This window comes from Talaromyces marneffei, chromosome 7 (assembly GCF_009556855.1).
Source record: "Talaromyces marneffei chromosome 7, complete sequence".
Taxonomy (NCBI): Eukaryota; Fungi; Ascomycota; class Eurotiomycetes; order Eurotiales; family Trichocomaceae; genus Talaromyces; species Talaromyces marneffei.
Window position 1 is genome coordinate 1383401 of NC_072354.1, and position 26182 is coordinate 1409582.

The 26182-nt window shown below is 48.8% G+C and overlaps 10 protein-coding genes across 10 annotated transcripts; 5 read left to right on the forward strand and 5 right to left on the reverse strand.

Moving 5' to 3' along the window:
- Positions 1 to 1219: 1219 nt before the first annotated feature.
- On the forward strand, positions 1220 to 6914 carry EYB26_009148 (uncharacterized protein; the record flags this gene model as incomplete). The annotated part of the gene is made up of 3 exons (XM_054268398.1): positions 1220 to 1736; positions 1799 to 6750; positions 6804 to 6914. 3 exons carry the CDS (start codon positions 1220 to 1222, stop codon positions 6912 to 6914), a joined length of 5580 nt encoding a protein of 1859 aa, XP_054124373.1.
- Positions 6915 to 7875: 961 nt separating this feature from the next.
- On the reverse strand, positions 7876 to 10014 carry EYB26_009149 (uncharacterized protein; the record flags this gene model as incomplete). The annotated part of the gene is made up of 1 exon (XM_054268399.1): positions 7876 to 10014. The coding sequence occupies one exon, from the start codon at positions 10012 to 10014 to the stop codon at positions 7876 to 7878; it is 2139 nt and encodes a 712-aa protein (XP_054124374.1).
- Positions 10015 to 10388: 374 nt separating this feature from the next.
- EYB26_009150 (uncharacterized protein) lies at positions 10389 to 11478 on the reverse strand (the record flags this gene model as incomplete). The annotated part of the gene is made up of 2 exons (XM_054268400.1): positions 10389 to 11167; positions 11256 to 11478. 2 exons carry the CDS (start codon positions 11476 to 11478, stop codon positions 10389 to 10391), a joined length of 1002 nt encoding a protein of 333 aa, XP_054124375.1.
- Positions 11479 to 11900: 422 nt separating this feature from the next.
- On the forward strand, positions 11901 to 12682 carry EYB26_009151 (uncharacterized protein; the record flags this gene model as incomplete). Its single annotated transcript, XM_054268401.1, has 3 exons — positions 11901 to 11909; positions 11979 to 12005; positions 12068 to 12682. 3 exons carry the CDS (start codon positions 11901 to 11903, stop codon positions 12680 to 12682), a joined length of 651 nt encoding a protein of 216 aa, XP_054124376.1.
- Positions 12683 to 13005: 323 nt separating this feature from the next.
- Positions 13006 to 14255, reverse strand: EYB26_009152 (uncharacterized protein; the record flags this gene model as incomplete). Its single annotated transcript, XM_054268402.1, has 3 exons — positions 13006 to 13764; positions 13817 to 13940; positions 14008 to 14255. 3 exons carry the CDS (start codon positions 14253 to 14255, stop codon positions 13006 to 13008), a joined length of 1131 nt encoding a protein of 376 aa, XP_054124377.1.
- Positions 14256 to 15348: 1093 nt separating this feature from the next.
- Positions 15349 to 17243, forward strand: EYB26_009153 (uncharacterized protein; the record flags this gene model as incomplete). The annotated part of the gene is made up of 2 exons (XM_054268403.1): positions 15349 to 15524; positions 15584 to 17243. The coding sequence occupies 2 exons, from the start codon at positions 15349 to 15351 to the stop codon at positions 17241 to 17243; spliced, it is 1836 nt and encodes a 611-aa protein (XP_054124378.1).
- Positions 17244 to 17350: 107 nt separating this feature from the next.
- EYB26_009154 (uncharacterized protein) lies at positions 17351 to 18691 on the reverse strand (the record flags this gene model as incomplete). The annotated part of the gene is made up of 2 exons (XM_054268404.1): positions 17351 to 18389; positions 18465 to 18691. 2 exons carry the CDS (start codon positions 18689 to 18691, stop codon positions 17351 to 17353), a joined length of 1266 nt encoding a protein of 421 aa, XP_054124379.1.
- A 253-nt stretch (positions 18692 to 18944) lies between these two features.
- Positions 18945 to 20609, forward strand: EYB26_009155 (uncharacterized protein; the record flags this gene model as incomplete). The annotated part of the gene is made up of 3 exons (XM_054268405.1): positions 18945 to 19083; positions 19145 to 19466; positions 19520 to 20609. 3 exons carry the CDS (start codon positions 18945 to 18947, stop codon positions 20607 to 20609), a joined length of 1551 nt encoding a protein of 516 aa, XP_054124380.1.
- A 179-nt stretch (positions 20610 to 20788) lies between these two features.
- EYB26_009156 (uncharacterized protein) lies at positions 20789 to 22756 on the reverse strand (the record flags this gene model as incomplete). The annotated part of the gene is made up of 1 exon (XM_054268406.1): positions 20789 to 22756. One exon carries the CDS (start codon positions 22754 to 22756, stop codon positions 20789 to 20791), a length of 1968 nt encoding a protein of 655 aa, XP_054124381.1.
- Positions 22757 to 24188: 1432 nt separating this feature from the next.
- Positions 24189 to 25818, forward strand: EYB26_009157 (uncharacterized protein; the record flags this gene model as incomplete). Its single annotated transcript, XM_054268407.1, has 3 exons — positions 24189 to 24584; positions 24640 to 24881; positions 24933 to 25818. The coding sequence occupies 3 exons, from the start codon at positions 24189 to 24191 to the stop codon at positions 25816 to 25818; spliced, it is 1524 nt and encodes a 507-aa protein (XP_054124382.1).
- Positions 25819 to 26182: the final 364 nt, after the last annotated feature.

Sequence of the window (26182 nt, forward strand, 5' to 3'; positions counted from 1 at the left end):
TAGGCTTAGCGTGGAGCGGATGCCTCCATTGCCCCCCAAAGGTCAAACGGTTGGGCGGACCCGGCTCCCCATCGGCGACACAATTGGCCGTCTGGCGGCACCGTCCACATGGTCCGCTGAGTGGTCCTAGTGCCATGATCCAGCCCCTAGTTACGGCCTGCATACACAACAGCCCGTAATTTATCGCTCCCAAATAGAGTAGAGCAGCTCCGTGGATGGGACAAGAGGCTTTGCAATGGGGAAAGAGGATTCAAATATCTCTACTTCATCCTACGAGTCCAAAGCAAGCTGTGTCTGTTTGTACAGCCGTGAGGTCATCAGTTAGTCTGCAGTCTGTTGACGCTAGGAACAGTAAGGAGGTCCGTGGATCTGGATAACTTAACCAAGTAACTCTCATACAAGATTATCCTGGTACCCTGGGAAGCTAGTACCCATTGATCCATCCGACAACGCCGATTATCGAATCATGCATTGTTAGACCACACGCTTGGCCTATCACAGTTAGTGCCACAGATCGAAGCTTGAGGAAGCATGTATTTGGCCAATCATCATATTGGAATTATAGCGCGCTACACCTGTTTGAGCACTGGCCGATACTCAACTGTGCTAGTGTCCTGCCCGCCAGTCAACCGTCCACCCCCAACAGTTGGCCTGGGCTGGGCCCTTCCGACTGGGCTCATCGGCCTAGTCTCTCTTGGTCATGGCATTCACTCCCAGCAGAAAAAAATTATTGGTGAACACAGCTGTGGAACGACTGTCGAGCAAAGACCGCCTCTCTCAACCTGCTCCAGCATCGGGAAGGCATCTCTGTTTATTTCTGTCAAGGCACGGGAGTGAGCTAATCTCCAATTGACTTCCCGCCTCTTTTCTCAAACCACCTACTACTTTTTCGTCTGCCTATCATTTTCCAGTCTTCTTTCATCCGTGGTTCAACTCCCTTCTGCAGCTTGACTCCTCCTCATCTGCAATTGGAGTTGTAAATTTTACTTTCTTCTTAATAACCTTTCTCTTTCTTTTACTCCCTTTCTTCCAACCGACCGACCTCCTTGCCTCCTCCTCCTCAATAGACTTGACTGCCTGCAAAGCACTGGTCGCCGGAGTGTTCCTGCGCCCTATTGTGACAAACTGATCGCTCTGTGATCTGGAACGACTCAACGGTGATTCATGTTTGCATTTTCGATTTCTATTTATTACGATTTAATATAATTGCGTGTTCACGATGCGCCCCGAAGTCGAGCAAGAACTTGCCCACACCTTGCTGGTCGAGCTTCTGGCTTACCAGTTTGCATCGCCTGTCAGATGGATTGAGACACAAGATGTGATTCTCGCCGAGAAGCGAACGGAGAGGATAGTGGAAATTGGTCCAGCAGACACTCTTGGTGGCATGGCCAAGCGGACATTGGCCTCGAAATATGAAGCCTATGATGCAGCCACATCCGTGCAGCGACAGATTCTGTGCTATAACAAGGACGCCAAAGAAATCTATTACGATGTCGACCCCGTCGAGGATGAGCCAGAGACACCAGAGCCTTCTGCAGACTCCAGCTCCGCAGCCCCTGCTGCAGCAGCACCAGCCTCTGCTCCCGTTGCTGCAGCTCCCAGTGCCGGCCCCGCCGCAATGGTTGACGATGTTCCTGTCTCAGCTACTGACATTGTCAGAACCCTGGTTGCACAAAAACTGAAGAAGAGTTTGGCAGATATTCCTGTAAGCAAAGCTATAAAAGATTTGGTCGGAGGTAAGTTTAACATGGCACCAAAAGTGTAACCCCTGTTCATACACTGATTTGTTGATTTATAGGAAAATCCACCTTACAGAACGAAATCCTCGGTGATTTGGGCAAAGAATTCGGCTCGACTCCAGAGAAGCCAGAAGATACCCCGCTCGATGAACTGGGTGCTTCCATGCAGGCTACATTCAACGGACAGCTCGGCAAGCAGTCTTCGTCCTTGGTCGCTCGTTTGGTGTCGTCGAAGATGCCTGGTGGTTTCAATATCACAGCAGTGAGGAAATATCTTGAAACTAGATGGGGTCTTGGTCCTGGAAGACAAGATGGTGCCTTGTTGCTGGCATTGACTGCTGAGCCCGCGTCTCGTCTGGGTTCCGACGCCGATGCGAAGGCCTATCTCGATGGCATTGCCAACAAATACGCAGCACATGCAGGTATCAGCCTTTCGTCGCCTAGTGCCGGTGCTGATAGCGGTGCGGGTGGCGCTGGTGGTATGATGATGGATCCTGCTGCCATTGACGCCTTGACCAAGGATCAGCGCGCCCTGTTCAAACAACAACTGGAGGCCATCGCTCATTATTTGAAGTTGGACTTGCGCGCCGGTGACAAGGCCCATCTTGCCTCCGTCGAGTCTTCAAAGGCCCTCCAGGCCCAGTTGGATCTCTGGCAAGTCGAGCATGGCGATGTCTACGCCTCTGGTATTGCTCCCGCTTTCGACTCGCTCAAGGCACGTATCTACGACTCTTCTTGGAATTGGGCCCGACAAGACGCATTGAGTATGTACTACGACATTATTTTTGGAAAACTGAAAGCTGTGGATCGAGAAATTGTCAGCCAGTGTATTCGCATCATGAACCGCTCTAACCCACTTCTCCTTGATTTCATGCAATATCACCTCGACAACTGCCCCACCGAGCGAGGCGAAACCTATCAGCTCGCAAAGGAGTTGGGTCAGCAGCTATTTGAGAACTGCAAGGAAGTCCTCGGTCACGCTCCAGTTTACAAGGATGTTGCCATTCCAACTGGTCCACAAACCACCATTGACTCACGTGGTAACATTTCATACGAAGAAGTGCCTCGTGCTAGTGTTCGCAAGCTTGAGCATTACGTCAAGCAGATGGCTGAGGGCGGTCCTATTTCGGAGTACAGCAACCGAACAAAGGTCCAGAACGACCTCAAGAATGTCTACAAGCTCATTCGCAAACAACATCGTTTGTCAAAATCTTCGCAATTGCAGTTCAATGCCCTATATAAGGATGTTCTCCGCACACTTTCCATGAACGAGAGCCAGATTATGCCTCAAGAAAACGGTCAAGCCAAGAAAGGCCGTATCAGCAAGCCCAATGGTACACTTCGCCCAGGAAAGGTCGAGACTATTCCTTTCCTTCACCTCAAGAAGAAGGATGACCATGGCTGGGAATACAGCAAGAAGCTGACCGGCATCTACTTGGACGGCCTCGAATCTGCTGCTCGACAAGGTATCACTTTCCAGGGAAAGAACGCTCTCATGACCGGTGCTGGCGCTGGATCTATTGGAGCTGATGTCCTTCAAGGTTTGATCAGCGGTGGTGCCAAGGTTGTGGTTACAACCAGCCGCTTCTCTCGTGAGGTGACAGAATACTACCAGAGCATGTACGCAAGATACGGTGCCAGAGGCTCTCAACTCGTCGTTGTTCCTTTCAACCAAGGCAGCAAGCAAGACGTTGAGGCACTTGTCGACTACATCTATGACTCCAAAAAGGGTCTTGGTTGGGATCTGGACTATATCGTTCCATTTGCTGCCATTCCAGAGAACGGTCGCGAAATCGATAGTATTGACTCCAAATCTGAACTCGCTCACCGTATCATGTTGACCAACTTGCTGCGACTCCTCGGTTCCGTCAAGACACAAAAGCAAGAGCATGGATTCGAAACACGCCCTGCTCAGGTCATTCTTCCTCTCTCTCCCAATCACGGTACCTTTGGAAACGACGGTCTCTACTCCGAATCTAAGTTGGCGTTGGAGACTTTGTTCAACCGATGGCACTCTGAGAGCTGGGCTAGCTACCTCACCATCTGCGGTGCAGTCATTGGCTGGACTCGTGGAACTGGTCTCATGAGCGCCAACAACATGGTCGCTGAAGGTGTGGAGAAGTTGGGTGTTCGTACTTTCTCTCAGCAGGAAATGGCATTCAACCTTTTGGGTTTGATGGCTCCCGCCATTGTCGATCTCTGCCAGACCGAACCTGTCTTTGCGGATCTCAACGGTGGTTTGCAATTCATTCCGGACTTGAAGGACCTCATGTCCAGGTTGCGTAGTGAAATCATGGAGACCAGCGCTGTTCGCCAGGCTGTCATCAAGGAGAACGCTATTGAGAACAAGATCATCAACGGAGAAGATAGCGAGGCCCTCTACAAGAAGGTTGTTACCGAACCTCGCGCTAATCTCAAGTATCCGTTCCCCGAGCTACCAAGCTGGGACGAAGAAGTCCAGCCTCTTCACGAGCAGCTCAAGGGTATGGTCAATCTAGACAAAGTGGTCGTGGTCACAGGTTTTGCCGAAGTTGGTCCCTGGGGAAACTCTCGTACTCGATGGGAAATGGAAGCATACGGCAAGTTCTCGTTGGAGGGCTGTGTTGAGATGGCTTGGATGATGGGATTGATCAAGAACCACAACGGACCATTGAAGGGCAAGCCTTATTCCGGATGGGTTGACGCCAAGTCCGGTGAGCCTGTGGACGACAAGGACGTTAAGGCTAAATATGAGAAGTACATCCTTGAACACTCCGGCATTCGTTTGATCGAGCCCGAACTCTTCAACGGCTACGACCCCAACAAGAAGCAGCTTCTCCAGGAAGTCGTTATTGAAGCTGACCTTGAACCCTTTGAAACCTCCAAAGAAACCGCTGAAGAATTCAAACGTGAGCACGGTGACAAGGCTGAAATCTTCGAGATTCCTGAATCTGGCGAGTACCTGGTTCGCCTTAAGAAGGGCGCAAACTTGATGATCCCCAAGGCCTTGCAGTTCGATCGTCTTGTGGCTGGTCAAATTCCCACTGGTTGGGACGCTAAGAGATACGGTGTTCCAGACGACATCATCGACCAGGTGGATCCTGTCACGCTTTATGTGCTTGTTTGCACAGCAGAGTCCCTGCTCTCATCTGGTATCACCGATCCTTATGAATTCTACAAATATGTTCACTTGTCTGAGGTCGGTAACTGTATTGGTTCTGGTGTCGGAGGTACATCTGCCTTGAGAGGTATGTACAAGGACCGATACCTTGACAAGCCTGTCCAGAAGGATATCTTGCAAGAGTCGTTCGTCAACACCATGGCCGCTTGGGTTAACATGCTTCTTCTATCGTCCACCGGTCCTATCAAGAGTCCTGTTGGTGCATGTGCTACGTCTGTTGAGTCTTTGGATATTGGTTACGATACTATTGTCGAAGGCAAAGCTCGTGTTGTCTTGGTCGGTGGTTTTGATGACTTCCAGGAGGAGGGTTCATACGAATTCGCCAACATGGGCGCTACCAGCAACGCTAAGGAAGAGTTCAAGCGTGGACGTACCCCCCAGGATATGTCCCGTCCGACATCCACCACCCGAAATGGTTTCATGGAATCTCAAGGTTGCGGTATCCAAGTTCTCATGACTGCTCAGCTCGCTCTCGATATGGGTGTGCCCATTTATGGTATTATCGCCATGTCTAGCACTGCTACTGACAAGATTGGACGTTCCGTCCCAGCTCCTGGTCAGGGTGTGCTTACCGTTGCTCGTGAGAACCCTGGCAACTTCCCTTCGCCCTTGCTTGACATCAAATACCGCCGTCGCCAATTGGAAATGCGTCGTCAGCAGATCAAGCAGTGGCAGGAGTCCGAAGTGCTTTACCTTCAAGAAGAAGCCGAGGCACTCAAGAGCCAAAGTTCTGAGTCATTCGATGTATCCAAGTTCATTCAAGAGCGGGCTGAGCATATCCAACGTGAGGCTATCCGCCAAGAGAAGGATGCCCAAACTAGTCTTGGAAATGAATTCTGGCGTCGTGACCCTCGCATTGCTCCTTTGCGTGGTGCATTGGCTACCTGGGGTCTCACTATTGACGACCTTGATGTCGCCTCTTTCCACGGAACGTCGACTGTTGCCAATGACAAGAACGAATCTGATGTTATCTGTCAGCAATTGACTCACTTGGGTCGTAAGAAGGGTAACGCTGTCTTGGGTATCTTCCAGAAGTACCTGACAGGTCACCCCAAGGGTGCCGCTGGTGCATGGATGATGAACGGTTGTCTCCAGGTCCTCAATAGTGGTCTCGTTCCGGGTAACCGCAACGCCGACAACGTTGACAAGGTCATGGAGAAGTTTGACTTGATTGTCTACCCAAGCCGAACAATTAAGACCGATGGTATCAAGGCGTTCTCCGTCACGTCCTTCGGTTTCGGTCAGAAGGGTGCTCAAGCTATTGGTGTTCATCCTAAATACCTCTATGCCACCTTGGACAAGGCTCAGTTCCAGTCTTACCGCAACAAAGTTGAGGCGCGTCAAAAGAAGGCATACCGTTACTTCCACAACGGTATGATCAACAACTCCCTCTTCCGTGCTAAGAGCAAGGCTCCATATGAGGACAACATCCAGAGCAAGGTCTTCCTCAACCCAGACTACCGCGTCAGCCTGGACAGCAAGACTTCTGAGCTCACTTTCCCCGCAACCTTTTCGCCGGCTCCCGCTACTGCAGTAGTTGAATCCGAGGAGACTCGTAAGATTGTCGAGTCCCTTGCCACCGCTTCTGCAGGACCCAACTCGCAAGTGGGTGTTGATGTAGAGGATGTTGAAGCCATCAACATTGAGAACGATACCTTCATCGAGCGCAACTTTACTGAGCGCGAGCAAGCATACTGCCGCAAAGCGCCATCACCTCAAGCCTCGTTCGCAGGTAAATGGAGCGCAAAGGAAGCTGTATTCAAGTCTCTTGGTGTTCAATCCAAGGGAGCTGGAGCTCCTCTCAAGGACATTGAAATTCTTGCCGATGCCAATGGCGTCCCCGTTGTAACTGTAAGTCCTCTCCTTTCTCTTTAATTCTTGACTTCCTTGCTAACTAGAAATAGCTCCACGGATCCGCCGCGGAAGCTGCAAAACTCGCAGGCGTCAAGTCGGTGAATGTGAGCATCAGCCACAGTGACTCCCAAGCCATTGCAGTTGCTGTCTCCAAACTCTGAAAAAAGAGAATTCTTCTCCAATGATAGTTTTTAATATTTATTTTCTGTTCTTTTAATGCTTTCTAATGAGCGATGACTTTTTTTGTTCCATACTTTTTTCCTCATCATGTCTATCGAGTCATCTGCTTTTCTGTTCGTCTGTGTGTGTATATCGGTTCTGTTGGGAGCAGAAGAAAATAATTAGAATCGATGAAATAACATAGAATTGATGATCATGTATACATTCCACAAATGTTTTGGTCTATTACACTCGTACGATGAAAATACATCTTGCGACAACCCTAAATACTGTTTCACGCAACCTGCTCAAAATCATCACTCAGACCCTCGTCCATCGGCATGTGACAACATGGCAAATTTCTGTAGGAGATATCCGGGACGTACAGTTCATACTCTTCCCAAGAACGTCCATTCTATGCCTCCAAAGTCTTGCTATCCGGATATATATGCTTATAATGCTCCTTTTGACGGTGCCACCACACCCTCCATCCACCGAGTACGACTAGAGTCAAAGGGATGGTTACCTAGGTACTGCTCCGTATATCCAGATATGAGAGGCTACTTTTTCTCCTCTTCCCCCTTTCTGGTAAGTATCTGATGTTGTCGTCGAAGCTTGCCAATTGAACCTTGATATCAATTGATGCTGAGTAGTGTTTACTCAAGGCTGCTGCACTTAACTGTATCAAGCCATTGTTGCAATTTCTGTCCTGAATGCATAGTATCCAGGCCGGGGCCATGCAACCTTTGAAGCTGATTATATATTTTAATTAAAAACTGGCAGAAGCGAAGATCCTATTGATTTTATCAATGCATATAACCATGTAGCCGATACAACTTAGGGGGATGGATAGGAACCTTGAATCAATTCTGATTACAATTCTCATACTATCTGCTCAACACATAATACTCGTATTCATACAACCATCTATAAATCAACTAACTAGCGACTACCAAGTATATACTAACGCCCCGTCGCTTTGCTCATAGGTCCCCAATTCAGCTCCGGATTGAGCGGATACCGAACCACTTTTTTCTTATTCCTGAGCTCAGTCGAGAAATTCTTGCCCAGGGCTTCGTCAAATGTTATTGTCAGTGTGCTGGGGTGTGGTCTCTCTTCTCTTGCCGCAGCAGTTGTAGCAGTTGTTGATTCTGCAGCAGGAGGAGAAGGTTCAGAACGGCCCTTTCGATACAGCGCCGCCTCAATCCTCATCGTAAGATCAGCAACATCTTTCCCTTCTCGTAGCGCTGTCTCAAGTTCTGTTTTCAGTGCATCGAGTGCACTACTCTCAGCGAATAGTGACCTATCCTTCTTCATGATTCCTGCGCCCGCACTACCGGGTTTATATCGCTCTCGAGTTGCCTCCTTTGATGGTGGCGGCGCATCCTGACGAAGCCATTCGCGCATGATTTCCCACAGAACGTCCCACGGTGCATCGGTGCGCACGCTGTTGGGTCGCGTATGGCTGCGCGTTGTGCGATAACCCAAACCATGCAACGCACCCCGGAACAAGTTGATGGGTACTGTTTGGGTGTGCAATACTTTTGCGAGGGCGCTCAGACTGACAAAAAACGGATATTTTTCTCTGAGAGCTGGTGAGAGACGGGGGATTATGGGGGTTGGTTCTGATTCTTCTGGTTTCGGCTCTTCTTTGGTTTCTGCAGTTGTGTCTTCGGATTGAGATCCATGAGGCGTAGCAGCTAGATCCAGATCCTCTTCCAGGGCGGTTGTCAACATCCCCTCAATTCGGTACAAGGTACGATACGTCTTTGGGTCGACCTCAGGTATTAAATCAAGGATCTTTTGAATGAAGTCAGGATTGTGCAACGGTCCTCCCCACATAGGACCGGCCAAATGTGTCTTGAATCCGCAATGCTCGCAACACGGTGATGTCGTAGGAGCCTGTCCCAGGCAGTAATTAGTATGGACATGACCGTCCTTGGCCGTTTTGACCTTGGTGTTGGTCAAATACTGCGTTGTCCATGCACCACAGCCCGAGTCACAGCTGTACATTAGCATCGTGGTACTAGACAAAGCCTTGACTTCGATAGGAGACTTGTGAACGCGCACGAAGACTCGAGCGTAGTAATCAATCGACAATGAAAGAAGAGGTTCAACGGAGAGACCGTATTTGGCCGCCGCACTCGCGATGGCATGAAGAATGAGTCGAAGCCCAACTTCATGTCCATGCGGTAATCGTACGGGTATACCTCCGTACAGCGCATATGTCTTCTCAGGATATCCCGTAGACGCAAATACTGCTGCATCCGTGCATGTTACGCAAAGCATACCTCCGTCATTCACTGCCTGAACCGCAGCGTCTAGGAACATTCCTGCACTACCATAAGGGTCGAGATCGATGACATTGAATTTTTTCCCGTTTCCATCGTTCGCATTATTTTCGCCTTGGAGACTGTACATGTATGCGCGCGCATCGCCGACGTTGGGTCGGACGATGTTTTCGACTTCGTTGTATTTGATGTTTAGTTTGATAGCTTCTACGGCTGCAGCGGACAAATCATTGGAGACGATCCGTGTCGCTTCAGGGATTTCTTTGGCGTATCGCAGCGCTCTCAGGCCAGTGGCAGATAGCGCATCGAGGATCTGGAACTTGACCGGCTTTGTTGTCGAAGCAGGATCAGCTTCTGTCTCCGGAGGCACGACCGCCGACACAATTTCATCCGCACCCTGCTCTTGGCCATCGCCATGATGCTTCTTTGTCACCTCCCCTCCCTCCTCACCACCAGCACCCAAAGTTTCCTCTCCATCTTCCCTCTTCCTCTTCTTCCCCTTCGCCTTCTTCCTCCTCAACTTCTTATTCGCGTTCTGCTGCTGTATAAGTGCAACATGATGCTTCGCGAATACCTTGATCGCAAGCACACTCAAATCACGATTGAATTGCTGAATGGGGTTGTAGAACACCGAGACTTGCTGCTCAAATCCGCTGCCGCGGGGCTTTATTTTTGATGGTTCGTCTGTGACGGGTTTCAGGATTGTTGCGAGACCTTCTTGGACGGGTTCGTATTTTTTGCCGTTTAGTTCGATTGTTTTGGAGGGGTCTGTTGGCGCTGGCGCTGGCGCCTCGTGGGAGGTTGATGCCATTGCTCTTGTAGAGCGGTAGCTGAGCGGTAGGAGTTGCTTTCCTCGAGCTGTTGCGGCAAGTAAAATATTTGTTGAACTGAAAAGAGCGCCTAGTTCAATAAATGCCCGCTTCATTGGCCTGCAACAGTATGTGAGGCCTGTTGCGGAGTACGAGTCGGAAGAGTGTCATCGATGAAAGATCATGGAGAAATATTTCGGACGCACGGGCCACCCTAAATCGATAATATTTTCTAATATTATATTTTGCATGTGGATTCACTGAACCACTTTCATGTTTCTAAGATATTGTTGATTAGTATATTACATATTAGTCTAATTATTATATACTGACATGCCACATTTCATCATAAGCATGAAACAAAAGAAAACTCCCCTCACAACCACCCCCCAATAACAGGCACACTCGAATAAAGCTTATCCCAGCTTGTCACTTCCCAGCTCGAACCTGAGCTGGCTCTGCCCACAATTCCCAACGCTCCAGCAAGCCAGACCGCAGCCGTAAGCCCTGCAATACCATGCACAAGCCATTTATTTCTTCTTCGCTTATCCCTCTCTTCTCGAGTTTCACCAAGTATGCCCGCAGTTTTGGATATTGAACCCCTCTCCGTTCGAATAGTCGTAACTCTGATGCCCATCCAAGTCGCAAGACCGCCTACCAAATGCCATACGCTAGTTGCAACAAACAAGAAATAAAACAGATTCCAGAAAACGGGACTTCGCGCAAATCCATGAGCAACATAACCCAATCCAACACTTGAGCTGCCGCCGTCGATTCCAAGAGGAATTACCCGATTGACGCCCACGTGTAGACCCAAGAGTGGAATCATGGCATAGCCCAGTTTCGCCTGTAAGCTCGGTGCGGGCCATGATTTTATGAGATAGCGCTGGCTGCGTCGTTCGGCGCCGTACTTTTTGGCGCGTCTGCGGGTCCGAATGCTGCGCAATGCGATGCCGGATGCGATATGTGCAACGATGGGGAGGGCTACCATTACGGGTTCGAGGGAGGGGGATTGATAAATTGGTCGCGTGAGCAACAAGAACGAGTCACTTGAGGACAGTGAGCGCGTAGCCAGAGGTATGAGAGAGGTATTAACGGCATGTAGGGCAAAGAAGACAGTAGGTGGATATGTAGAGTATCGTTGAATCGCCGAAACTAGTAGTTGGAACAAATCTGTTAAGAATATTGTCATGTGCAAGGAACGAATCCGCTATGTCAAAGCATATGGATGGGATACACTCACGCCAATAATCCCAGTTATGCGGCTTGAGTCCTATACGCGAAATGCCAAAAGATCGAGGTTGTCCTGCACCGCGATTCGTCGGTTCAGGGAAGTAGTCCCCAATCTCAATATCAGGTGGGTCGTCGACGGGCGAAGGGTCTAGTTCTTGCATTGACAGTATCGAGCGGGTGTCTATTGTGTCTATAGCAGACAGGAGACTGTCGGTTCTCGTTGGTCTGGCCATGATTGACTGTCAATCAGTTGTTAGGATAGTTCGGGTTAATGCGTCGGACTTTTAATGCGGCCTGGTGTGACGGTCAAAGAAGACAGAGGAATTCGAGCACTGGAGTAAATGAGAGAAATAAAATGATATTAAATAATTAGTCGTGTTGTCATAGTCACATTAAAAAGACATGTTGATAAAAAGGCTTCCACACAGGTGAGAGTAAGTGAGAATCGAAGGTAGAAGGTCAGGGGAGAAGCAGATAAAAACAGGAATTGACTGGCCGTGATTGGTTGCGAGCGTTGATCGACCTCTTATCTTATCTGATCTGATCTCGGCGGGTAACCTGACCTTTCCCGTGCTTGACACCAACTTCTCGACCACCAAGACTTGCCCTTTCTTGAGTCAACTTTTTGATATACAAAGTGTACAAAGGATATAAAATGGCGCCTGTAAGTATTTGTCACCACAACTCAGAGAAAATGAGTACAACTAAGAAACAGGACTAACCTATCCAACAGCGCGGCTTCACAAACCCAGCTCCAAAGGTACGCCGCACTCCTCTCCAGCAAACCCTCAACCAACGCCCTATATCTAACTCTTCTTATAGACAGACTCAGCCCGCTCGGCCCTAAACTCATTTACATGCACCCTCTGCAACAAATCCTACTCCCGCCACCCCGAATACGAAGCTCACATTGGCTCCTACGACCATCAACATCGCAAACGTCTCCAGGACCTCAAACAACTCTCTCGAGATCCCAATGCGGCTGAACGAGCGCGCAAGGCAGAACGGAAGGCAGATGCGGAGGCGGGGTTGGTGAGGGTTGATCCTGGTAACTCTTCTACGTCTGCTACGACGGTGACGGGGTCGACGGCGGGAGGGGGAGGGTTCAAGAAAGGCGGATTCAAGAGCTCGTTTACAACTGTCAAGGGACCCGCAGCGTCTGCGATGAGTACGGCGGCGCCGGTGCGGAAGAATGTTCTTGGTGGTGATGACGATGATGATGTTGGTGATGTGATCGACAACACGAATAAACCAAATGTATCCGGACCGTCCATAACGACGAACGGGTCAGATTCGAGAAAGCTTGGCACAGATGTTGAGAGTGATACAGATGATGAATATAGGAATGGCGATGCGGAGCAGGCTTATTATGATCCCTTGAAACCAACTGGGTGTTTTGACGGATGTTCTGGCGTGAAGGCTGTTTCTGCAGTATGATCATGACCCTACTACTTCAATTCTTGTACATATTTATCGGATCTGTATATTTAGAGCCCGGCGTCAGCTTCTAGGATATCCTTTTATTTATATCTACCAATAGAGAAATCTCAAACATAGTCGTACAATTCTAGTATTGGCTAAAGAATAAAATTTGACAAAGGGAAAAGAAAAAATGCAGTCCAGAACACTCTAACAATATGTGCACAACACATGACAAAATTAGATGTTTAGATAAAAAAGAAAAAAAAATCCTCCAAATGGGGTCTGTTCTTCTTTTCTTTTCTCCTTGTCTACATTAAAGGCGGCTTTTTCAAACAAAATTACAGTCGGAGAAGCTTGACAGCCTGGCCGACAATGGTATCAGGCTGAGGGAAGCTCATCTCCTCGAGCTTCTGAGCATATGGAGTGGGCACATCGGCACCGGTGACACGCACGGCAGGGGCAGTCAAGTAGTCGAATCCGTACTCCATGGCGACGGCGAGAAGCTCAGAGCTGACACCGTACATAGGGAAACCAGACTCAACAGCCATGAAACGACCGGTCTTCTTGAGGGACTTGATGATGGTCTCGACGTCAAGGGGCTTGACGGATCGGAGATTGATAACTTCGGCTTCAACACCGTATTTCTCCTTGAGATCAGCAGCGGCCTGGAGGGAGAGACCGACGCATCGGGACAATGTAACAATGGTCAAATCTTTACCGGAACGCTCGATCTTGGCCTTTCCGATGGGGAGGACGAAGTCGCTCTTGCGGGCCTCCTCGCTCATGGGGAAAGACTGGCCGTAGAGAAGCTCATTCTCGAGGAAGACGACGGGGTTGGGGTCACGGATAGAGGCCTTCAACAAACCCTTGGCGTCCTCAGCGCTCCAGGGAGCGACAACCTTCAAACCGGGGATAGCTCCGTACCAGGCGGAGTAGTCTTGTGAGTGCTGGGCAGCGACACCGGCAGCGAAACCGTTGGGACCACGGAAGGTGATGTTGCAGGGCTGGATACCTCCGGACATGTAATGGGTCTTAGCGGCAGAGTTGATGATCTGATCGATAGCTTGCATGGCGAAGTTGAAGGTCATGAATTCACACTATGACAAAAGGTTAGCATTGTACCAGATAAAAGTAGCCTTCAGTACTTACGACAGGGTGGAGACCAGCCAAAGCAGCACCAACGGCCAAACCGGTGAAACCAGCCTCAGTAATGGGAGTGTCAATGACACGCTTGGGTCCAAAACGGTCAAGAAGACCTCGAGTGACCTTGTATCTGTTTATGCTTGTCAGCTTCATCCTCGCTGAAGAATAAAAATTCCGCCCCCGAAGTCTTGACATACGCTCCATTGTATTGCGCAACCTCCTCTCCCATAACGAATACCTTCTCGTTGCTCTCTAATTCCTCAGCAAGAGCCTCGTTCAAGGCATCTCTGACGGTAACTTCTTTGGAAGCCTCGCTGGCATATGTACGGCGGGAGGAGATAGACTGGGCAGCTGGCAATCGGAAAGCTGGGCGAGAAATCGGGGCTGCTGCAATGCGCGACTGAAGAAGACGACCAGCAGGTCGGAGAAATCGGGGAGCAGCCATTGCACTTGATGTGGTGTGTATTAGAAGGAAGATAAAAGGAAGGAAAGAAGACACAACAAGAACAAATTGAGCGAGAATGGGCAATGCACCCTGAAGATGAGCGATGATTGATGGAATGAAGTTTTGAGGAAGGACGGGAATCTATCGGACCGGAACTCTCAGCGAACAAAAGATTTTGGCGTGTAAGAATGCGGGTTACCGTACAGAACACCGGTCGGGTTGGTGTTGTTGGGATTCCGCAGGGCTCTCCACTCACCGGCGCCTGTCTCGGTGTAGAGCTGCCGTATTGTCCGTACCGTAACTTTCTTTCCTAGCCTCTACTCCGTCCCCGTACTCAACAAGCTGACGCTCAGAGAACACCTCATTTGCCCCATCCGTCATTGCGTTGCAGGTCTGTTCTACTCCATTGAGTATCCGTTGATATTCAATAGTAAACCATCCGTCGCCCAAACGAAACGTCCACCGTATCGAATCGTCCCGTCCAGTTTTCCAAGACAGAGAAACGCTGGGAAGAGCATTGCCATGAGATGCCTCTCTACAGGTCTTGTTTGCGGGGGAACATGATAGACTAGGCACACAGAAACAGTCCTTTCATTTCACACACGGGGAGCAAGGAAGAGACAGGATACGCACCGTGGCAATGTTGTGAGGGGTCTGTTTTTTGCTAGCCACGGATATTGAGCACACCCACCACGAGTAGATCTGTACAAGAACCTAATGCTAAAGTTTGAGTCTACGCGCATCATCTGTCGCCGAATCGTACAGAACCTAGCTAGCCGGGATTAAATAGCAGCAGGCCATCACATGTAGAAACAGCTGTAGAATGTAGCTAAGGAAGCAGTCGTGACTCGATCAGCTGCAGCTGCCTATCTGGCCTGCCGGCCAATCAGATGAGATGAGTCGGAGCTGTGTACCTTCCGCGCTTGACTGAGGCATCACATCATCGATCGCTGTCTAAACATCCTCTTCTATTCGTGTCAGATCCGAGAGAAGCTTTCTATCCAGATTCCTTCTTCATTGCTTCTTCTGAGTGACAAGCCTCGCCACTACACCCACGATTGACCATCTTATCAGATCAGCGCCAGCAGTCAAGATGATTGCATGCAACTTGCTGCTTGGCGCGCTTCTGACTCTTTCTCAACATGCACATGCTGCACAGCCTGGATCTGCAAGTCCTTTACCAGCAAAGCTCAGAGATATAACATGGGGAAAGCTCAATTTCTTACACACAACTGACACTCATGGATGGCTGGCCGGTCATTTACAAGAGTGAGCCGTACTTCTTCCCATATACGATGAACTTGACTGACAACGATGATACGTGTAAGACCGTCATATAGTGCTGACTGGGGTGACTACGTCTCCTTTGCGTCACACATGCGGGAGATAGCTGAATCTCAAGGTTCAGATCTGCTAGTCATCGATACCGGAGACCGCGTGGAGGGCAATGGTCTCTACGATGCATCAGATCCCAAGGGAAAGTATCTGTATGAGATCCTGAAACAACAACACATTGACCTTTTATCATCCGGAAACCATGAGCTTTATAAGAAGAATACCTCAGATGCAGAGTTTCTTACCACGGTTCCCGGTTTCAGAGATAGCTACATCGCTTCTAATATCGATATCATTGACCCTCGCTCAGGGGACTTGGTGCCATTAGGCCCAAGGTTCAGAAAGCTAACGACCAAGGTCCAAGGCTATCGTATTATGGCCTTTGGATTCTTGTTTGATTTCACGGGAAACTATAATAACACAAAAGTTCAACGAGTTGAAGACACGGTGAAAGAGACTTGGTTTCAGGAAGCCATTCGCGATGAGGATATCGATCTTTTCATTGTATTAGGACATGTTCCCGTACGGTCTGAAGAATACGAAGCAGTGCACAGAGAAATCCGAAATGTGAGAGGCAACATTACTATTCAATTCTTCGGTGGTCACCTTCACATTCGTGACTATGCCAGATATGATGCGCAGTCATCTGGCCTGGCCAGTGGTCGTTTCATGGAGACCATTGGGTTTTTGTCGATTAATGACGTGAAAAGCTCCACGCCAAACTTCAGCAGAAGATATATCGACAGCAACCTGTTTTCTTACTACCATCATACCGGTCTCAACGAAACAAGCTTTCAGACAGACCACGGCCGGAATGTATCTCAGATGATTCAGCAGGCTAGACATGCGCTTGATCTGGACTTTGTACACGGTTGCGCGCCCAAAGATCTCTGGGTAGACCGTACCCCATATCCGAGCAACGACAGTATTTACACGTGGTTGGAAACCGAGGTTCTTCCCCAATCAATTCGAAACCCTTCACGTGCAGGAAAGTCAGCTTTTGCAATTGTCAACACTGGAGCTATCAGGTTCGACATTTTCAAGGGCCCATTCACTCAAGACTCAACCTTCATTGTTTCACCATTCACGAGTGGTTTCAACTATATCAAGGATGTTCCATTGAATACAGCGAAGCGGATTGTAGCCCTTTTGAACGGGGCATCAAAGATTCTGACGGTATCGAGTGAGCAGCCTCAGGGCCATTATTGTCCCTTGGCTCCGCCACAGCAGTGCGCCTACCAGGTCTCCGATAGAGCCAAACCGGCCTCACAGCACCAATTAATGATCCAGCATCATGAACAAGCAGTCATCTCGAAACCAGGCCCTCAAGCCTTTCCAGGCTATACTACAATCGATGACGCAGGCGACGATGGTGACGATACTGTGCACTCTCCTATTTCATTTTACCATGTGCCAAACGTTGTCCAGACGCTGATTCACCCTCCTGGGCCAAATAATTCATCTGCAGAGGCCACTGTAGTGGATTTGGTTTATGTGGATTTCATCGAACCATACATCGCTCTAGCGGCAAATTTTTCGGGTCTACCTATAAATCTTCCTGCAGACTCGGCTGTATACATGGAAGGGACAATGACCGGGATGATTCAAGCCTGGATCAAGGAGAATTGGAAGTGTGACAACACTTCCTCATAGCATCGGTTATTCCTTGAGCAAATACTCTTGCGCATTCATCCATTCTGATAATAGGGCGACATATGTAGAAACCATTATTATACATTCATAGAAGATCAATCAATCAATCAATCATCACCCTCATAAACAAAAATCGTCTTCCCACTCCTGAATCCAGAAAGCGTATCCTGAACAGCATCCACAAGCTCCTGGGGCTCCTTGTCATACGTCCATTTGACTTCTTGCACAGGAATATCCTTGAACCTGCCCGCTCGCGTCAACTCAAAGATATCCTTAATCGTATTCTCCTTTGCCTGCGAATTCTTGTCTCCCCATCTACTAACCCAAAACCCATCAAAGACCAAATTCTTGAAAATCAGCAGTCCCGACGGCAAGGCTACTGGTTTTCTAGACATGGCGCCATAAGTCACCAAATGTGAATCTGGTGCCAGCACCTTGGCCATAGCGGAAGCATTCTCACCACCCACACAATTCAGCGCGAGACGAATAGGTTGTTTACCATCATTCGTGAGTTGCTTGACAATGCCCCTGAATTCCTTGGATAACAACTCTGCTTCCGTCACAACGGCAGTTGCACCCAAGTTCAACAAATCCTTTTTGAGTGCCTCGGTCTCTTCCAGATTCTCTCTCTGCCGAATGACATTCAATGTCTTTATCCCCCATACACGAGCAAGTTGTATAGCCGCACGACCAACACCGCTGTTAGCTCCGTTCTGAATCAACCATTCCTCTCCACTACGCATCCAATCCCAATCACAGAAATCCTTGATCATGCGATACGCTGTAACGGGGTTGACGCTCACTGTGCCAACCTGTAAAGGTGTGAGTCCCTGTTTATCGACTTTGATTAATTGGCCCTCTTCGAGTTGGGCGTGTGTGCGCCATGTACCCTGTCCTGTGCGTTTCATGACCACCCAGTCACCCTTCTTGAGGGATTGCACTTGGGGTCCTGTGGAGAGCACTTCGAAGGCGCCTTCGTTGCCACCGATGGCGGTAGGCTCGGCTGTGCCTAGGATGTTGGTGAAGGCGGGTTTGGCAGGATAGACTCCTTGGATTTGGTTGATGTCTGCTGGGTTGAGAGGGCAGGCTAGGAGGCGGAGGTTGACTTGTGAGCCGCTTGGGGGGCCGATAGAGTGTCTGTGTAGTCTGTTTGAGTAGTTCAGCGAGCTGTCTATATAGTTGTGTGTGAGTGTGAGAGAGAGAGACAGGAAAGGGACCTACTGTAAGACATCTTTTGGCTCGCCATATTTAGGATATACGAGTACTTTTGCCTGTGTATAGCCATACGCAGACACGAATCGTTGTGCTGCTACTCCAGCTCGATATCCGCCTTGTACTTTGTTTGTTCGGATGAAGGGAGCTCTGGCAGCTTCGATTGAGGCACGATATGGGCTCGCAGCTTGACGAACGCTAGGCACTGATGGTCTCAGAGCTCTTGCTGTAAACATCTTGAATATATAGACCTCCTAATTGTTGGTTACAGGCACATTGAGGTTGAGGTTAAGTTGAGGTTCAAAAGCTATGTGGAGAGGTTGAAGAATTAATTAATGACGTACTGTTTAACACCTCGGGACGGATTTCTCTCAGAAAATAATGCGGGCCGCGGACTTCATCCGAGCAACATTTATTTCCGACAACAACACAAACAGCAGTTGACTTCTTTACACAGTGCGACATCGTCGCACCGCAGAGCGTCAATCAATGTCACTGCTCCGCGAAGCTGAAAAATGTATCGCTAATCAGAAGCTCTTTACCGAGCTCAATGCTTTCATTACTCCTCTCCAGAGCTTAGGGACCTACGCGGATCGTATTCGGGATGCGGATATTCGAAGGGAGAATGGTATTCATCCTTGCGAAGGAACCCATCAATTAACAGATTATTGACTTATGGTTGATAATAGGAACCTCAAAATCTCCCCTCGACGGCCGCCTAATCGCCATCAAAGACAATATCTGCACCCGCTCTTTACCAACAACATGCGCCTCCCGAATGCTCGAGAAATTCTCCAGCCCGTTCGACGCAACAGTAATCAAATCCCTAGAAAATGCCGGCGCAATAATCGGCGGAAAAACGAACTTAGATGAGTTTGGTATGGGGTCGCATTCCACGCATTCTCATTTTGGACCTGTCAAGAATTATTTTGAAACTGTGGATGGATCGCTTTCTGCTGGTGGAAGTTCGGGTGGGAGTGCGGTTGCGGTTGCTACTGATCAATGCTATGCGTTCGTATTCTTGCAAAGGTCTCGTGTGTGGTGCAAGGCTAATACGATGACAGTGCATTGGGTACGGATACTGGAGGATCCGTGAGATTGCCTGCTGCGTACACGGGCGTTGTTGGATTTAAGCCTTCTTATGGGTTGATATCTCGCTGGGGAGTGATTGCATACGCCAATTCATTGGACACAGTCGGTATACTCGCCAAGAGGACATCGACTGTTCATGAAGTCTTCAATATCCTCAACCATCACGATGGACAAGATCCTACTAGCCTTTCCACGGCTACTCGCTCTAGAATAGCCACCGCTGTATCACAACTCCACTCCTCAAGTCGCCTATCCTCTCGCCCTCTACGAATCGGCGTCCCCATTGAATATAACCTAACTGAAATGGCATCCACCGTCCGCGAAGCCTGGCTCTCCGCACTTCGTACCCTTGAGCAACAAGGCCACACCCTGCACCCAATCTCCCTCCCATCCACAAAACACGCCTTATCGGCCTACTACGTCCTCGCACCCGCAGAAGCATCCTCCAACCTTGCCAAATACGACGGCATCAGATACGGCAAACGAGCCGACGGTCCCGATAAAGGCGAAGAAGGCTCAAAGGACTACTTATACTCCCGCACCCGCGGCGAAGGCTTCGGCGACGAAGTCCGCCGACGTATCTTGTTGGGGTCCTTCAGTCTCAGCGCAGATGCAATGGACAATTACTTCGTTCAGGCGCAACGAGTCCGACGCCTCGTGCAGAACGATTTTGATCATATCTTTGCATTGAAAAATCCGCTGGGTGACGACGCCGAGGTTGAGAATCAGGCATCGCCGACAGAGACGAAGGTGGATGTTATTATAGGGCCGACTACGGCCTCGCTGCCGCCAAGTTTGGCGTCTGTTACTGAAGATCAGGATGCAGCTGTGTCGGCCCCGTTGCATTCGTATGTCACGGATGTGTGTACTGTGCCTGCGAGTTTGGCGGGGCTGCCGGCGGTGTCGGTGCCTATTTCCGTTACGTCTACTGGTGAGTCACAGGAAGATGGGAAGTTGGCATTTAATAAAGTCGGCATTCAGATTATTGGGCAGTATGGTGACGACGACCTTGTATTGAAGGTCGCGGGATTGCTGGAGGAAGTCAACAAGAGTTCCGACTAAGACCTTCTTCTACTGTTACCTAACTATAGGATGGGGTTGTATGATTTGGAGATGTACGAGTACGTTGCTTTGAGATACCATACATAGATTTGTTCATCATATTAAGCATGATTTTTGTTGTTCAACTTCTCATCTCCTCACGGAAGAATTCTACTTCGTTTTTTTCAAAGATATACTATCTAAGTCATCTCAACATCCTCATCATGCTGTCCAGTTGCAGCCTCCGAATCTATACCAGACATATGGTGATCCTCATCCCCATTCGCTTCTGTACTCGCCTCTTGCCCTTGCGTGTCTTCACTCACTGTAACAGTAGGCGGCGCATCAGTCGCCGACATGTCAGCTTGATAGACCGCGCCAACACTCTGTTGCACAACATCCACAGTTTGCTCGCCGGTTGCAGGCACGACGGTTGATGGCGAGCCATTCACGAATTCGGTGCTTATTACTGTCGGGGCAGCAGCGGCAGACGTGTTTCCAGGACTAGGACGAGGGTTTTTGGCATTTGTTTTCGTGGTAGCAGCGCCGGCGTCATTTGTGCCTGTTGAAGGCATGTCATTATCCAGAGTCTCACTGCCCCATAACATGCTTGCTTCAATTTCATCGATTATATCGGCCACAATATCTTCCACGATCTGATCATTGAAACGCTCGCCAAAGGGTTTCACAACAGTCGTTCTCTCCTGAATCTTCTGGTCTTCATCCTTTTCGTCCTTTATATCATCCTCCCCCCCAACAACAGGCGGAGGGCCAAACCACCACGGAGGCTCAAATCTGCATTCAACAGCTCCACCACCATAACAGCTGACTGTAGGGAAATAGCCAATCATGCCATCATCTCCATTCTCGCGTTCACCTATACCCAAATTATTGGTGCCGTTTGTGAGTCGGCTGGCTGGAGGTAAGAATGCAAAGAGTTCTTTGAATGGTGTGCCCATTTTCACGCCGTTTTTGAATATGGTGATACTCGAACCAGGTAAAGTGCGCAGTGATGGGTCTTCGCTGTTGAATGGAGATGGAGGTCCGAATGTTGGCGTTTCTTTTAGATTAAAGGCGTAGTCGCGGAGTTGTTTTGATGGGTATATGTTGGATTGTTGCCAACAGAAATCGGATTTGAGGTGAAACGGTACCCGGTCTCGAATGAAGTTTGTGACTGTAGGGGAATTGGTGGTTTGTTTCTCGGGAGGCGGGTCGTATGTTCCTTCGACAACCTTTTTATGGACTGATAGAGGAGGTAGCGTTATAAGGAGACCGATGACGTCGCCCTCGGCGATATTCTCGCCTTTGTCAAAAAAGTGTTCACAACGCATCCGATTGATGACCTCGCCGTTCACATCACGTATGCCATATCCATAACAGTCAACTCCAACGTTAACGTCTAGTTCTGCTTCTCGTCGCGCAAATCCAAGCCGGACATGGCCTCTGGAAGGAGCAGTAGAAGTGTTTCCCTCGGTCGCGGTAGGCTGTGGATCACTAACAATACCACTAATCACTTTCGCTTCGTAATAATATGCACCTTCTCGCGCACAAACATTCGCTCGAGCAGAATGCCATGCATCAGTCGTCGTAACTGCCAAAGCGTCTTTTGTAAACGCAATTGCCGAGGGTGAATCCTCAAAGCTAAAACGAGCATGATAAGGCGCCACATCAGTCTGTCGATATTTTATATTCGTAAAATTTGGATCGGAAATCGCGTAGCTATATCGAAACCCGTTCTTGTTGGTGAGTTTATCAACCACCTCATAAAAATCCCAGCTCTGTCCTATAATATTCGACGACTTGCTACACAAGTAGTTCATCTGTCTGGGTTGCGGTGGGTTTAAATCTGACGTTCGAGGCTCAGCTAGCAGCGCAGGTCTAAGCATAGACAACAAGTTAGACGGTCTCCCCGAAGCTGCAGCCGCTAGAGCTGCCTTTTTTCGAGGAGGCGGCGCAGCGACATCTGTATCGAGTCCCTTGGCCTCACGCTTTTTGCGACTGTCTCGTTTATTTCGCTTGGATCGTTGTTCGCCTGTTGTGGTAGGGACACTGGGAGCGGGCGAAGCTTTGGATGTTTGCGCGTCGGTCACAGTTGGGACACTTGGAGCTGGGGAGTTGATTCCTGAAGAGGCAGCTGAGGAACCGATCCCATGCTGGGTGAACGCCATGGCTTGGTAGTGATAACGGGGTGGGTGTATGGCGATCGTAAATAGTCCTGATCTTTATAGTAGAAGCTTCGGTACGACCAATGATAGCATCTGCATATATTCCCAATGACGTCCTCGGTGACTGCTAGTCAGCCCCAGGCATGGAGTATGAAATGTTCTCGAGTACCGGTAGTAAGCTCCCTCGGCACAAGGCTTTGGAGCGAGAAACGCGTGTGCGTTGTCGACTCCTCGCTGCTGAGGGCAATTTGTGATAGAAGTATTCCGTGTACACAATTAAGAATGAGCGATTGTATTTCAGACGGAAAGCATCGTCACGAGGGCGTATATGAGCTATCTGTCTAATCGCGACGTCTAAGGATTGAACTTCTGGAATGAAGAGCATCTCCGGTGGCTGGCGGTGATCATGCTGATGGTCAAACTGCCGGCAGAATATTTCTTGGAGAACTGTCAATAAGGCGGTGTGTCCGCATTGTCCTGAACGCAAGCTAGTCCCAGAAAAGGCATATAATTCCAAAAGAGGAAATCGGTCAAAAGTGAGTGGTATTCATGTTGAGATGACTACAGAGTACAACCGACTCTGAATTAGTTTATAAAGGCGTGTAAGTTCACTAGCTAATGAAATATGGAAGAATTTGTATTGAAATGGCAACATTGCGCCAACCATACTTCCATCATCAACCAGTGCATGACATTTTATAATATGTATCCAGCAAAGTCCCGGAATATATTCATACCGTCAATTGATACCCCCAACAGGCCAAGTTTTTGATAGATCCAGAACAAATACATGGAAAAGGCGTTGATCGTTAGAATCTAAAGACAGCCACTTGTCGTGCACGATTCCAGATGCGTAACACAGTCCTGGAAATGAACCTACAAGCTTCTCGCGCAGGTTATTCTTCGGAATCACCTCTATATCAATAAGACTGATAACTAGATTGCCCTGCTGTCGGATAGATGTATGCAAAATTTAGCGAAGTCAGAAATTGATTGTGAAACAATCATATTGGCTATGATGGTTTTTTATTTTATTTTATTTTGTTTCCTAAACGAGCCTTGCAGAAATAGAGGCTTTATAACCTGATTCTGCCTCTGGCTCAGTCATAGTGGGAATAATCATGTAGTTAATCATACGAAGCTTGACTCATCTCTATCTCATCATTCTCAGCACAGCATTTTCATGAAAAATCGTAATGGTTCCTGGAACGAATTCTTGTGTAGACGTTTGAGAGATAGATTGGCGGGGATCTGATAAGACGCGATCTTATCGGCATAGGTACCTATCGCACAGACCAGACCGCCACACGGCAGAAAAAAAAAATAAATCCACCACGGTACAACCAAGACTCTTTAACATACTTGAGAAACGACATGGGCAGGTGACAGACGAATTAAAGAGTTTCAGAAAAAATAATTAGATAAGGAAGACACAATGCCCAAAGCTACTACACCCTCCCGCTCCGCCGGACGCAGACACAACCCCCTCGCCGATGATATCCTCTCCACCAGCCAGGTACGAACAACGACAAAATCCGGCAAGAAACGATCACACAAGTCCGCCAATGACGACGACGATGATGATGCAGACAACAGAAAAGAGGCATTCATAGATGCCAAGGCCTCGCGCAAGATTTTACAGATTGGTCAAGATCTCGCCGAGGAAGAGGCTGTGGAGCAACAGAAAATTCTGGAAGAGGCGGGCGCAGGCCAGCAACATAATAAGGCGTTTGATTTTTCGACGAGGTTTGGGGATGAAGGTGATTATATTTCGGACGACGAAGAAAAGTTTGAGGAGGGGGATTGGGAGGATGAGGATCTGGACAACGGGGTATGCTGCTGTCAACGTCTAAGATCAAATTATTTAGGAGACTGACGAGATGTAGGAGGTCGACCCAACTGATTTGGACATGTTTAATAAATTCATCCCGGCTGGCGACCAAGATCCCATTTTCGATCCGAGCGAAGAAGGCGAGGAGGGCTCTGGGATTAACCTTGCAGATTTGATTCTTCAAAAGATTGCCGCATACGAAGCGAATCAGTCTGGTGATGGTCAACAAATCAAAGGAGGTGGTGCGCCAGAGGATGCCGTTCAGATACCCGCGAAAGCATTGGAAGTATATGAAAAGTATGCCTTTCTCTCGTCCTCCCGCCGGTGAATGAAGCTAATATTCAACAGAGTTGGGATGATTCTTTCGCGGTATAAATCAGGACCTCTTCCCAAACCATTCAAAATTCTACCGACGTTACCACAATGGCCTACGCTTCTCGATATCACACGACCTGATACATGGACTGCCAACGCCGTCTACGCCGGGACAAGAATATTTATCTCCTCGAAACCGGCCATTGCGCAGCAATTCATCAACATGGTGCTACTCGAACGGGTGCGCGACGAGATTCACGAAACTCGCAAACTCAACGTGCACGTCTACAACGCGTTGAAGAAGGCTCTCTACAAGCCAGCCTGTTTCTTCAAGGGTTTACTATTCCCGCTTATTGCTACGGGGACATGCACACTCCGGGAAGCTCACATTGTCTCGTCGGTTATCGCTCGGGTGTCCATTCCCGTTCTGCATTCCGCTGCTGCATTGTTACGACTATGCGAAATTGCAGCTGAGCAGACATCGGCGTCGCTGTCGTCTGAAGGCACGGGCGCAACCAACATGTTTATCCGCGTCTTTCTCGAGAAGAAATACGCCTTACCTTACAAAGTCATCGACGCACTCGTTTTTCACTTCCTCCGCTTCCGAGCCATGGACAACAATGAAGATAGCATGATGGTTGACGGAAACCGTCAGTCGGCCGCTGCAGCGATGAACTACAAATTACCCGTGCTTTGGCACCAGTCCCTCCTCGTCTTTGCGCAACGATACCGAAACGATATCACCGAAGACCAGCGTGAAGCTCTGCTTGATTTGTTGCTTGTGCGCGGCCACAAGGAGATTGGACCGGAGGTTCGACGAGAGCTGCTCGCGGGACGAGGACGGGGTGTGGTTGTTCCCAGTGAAGAATCAGCCGCTGCCGTGGCTGCAGGTGATGATACTATGGATGTTGAGATGTGATTTTTCCACCACCTATACATACATTTGACGATGCATAGACGTAGTGAAGATATTGACGAGTTTTCTTTGTGAATCAAAATACTTTCTCAAGGTTGGAAGAAACGCTATGTTGGATGTGGTTTATCGGCGTTGGTTGGGTCGTTAGCTTTTCCTATTGAATAAGAATCCATGAATGGATATCCCTATTTTAAGAAGTCTTAAAAAAGCCTTACAAGTCATCAATCCTACCATGACCACATAACTATATGCTTACATCTATATGCTTACATGGATGTACTGCTGTAGTAGTAGTAATCATGTATGTTGGGGTGTTGGTTCTATAATTATCACCTGGGGTCGTCACTCACTCACTCACTTTCTCGCC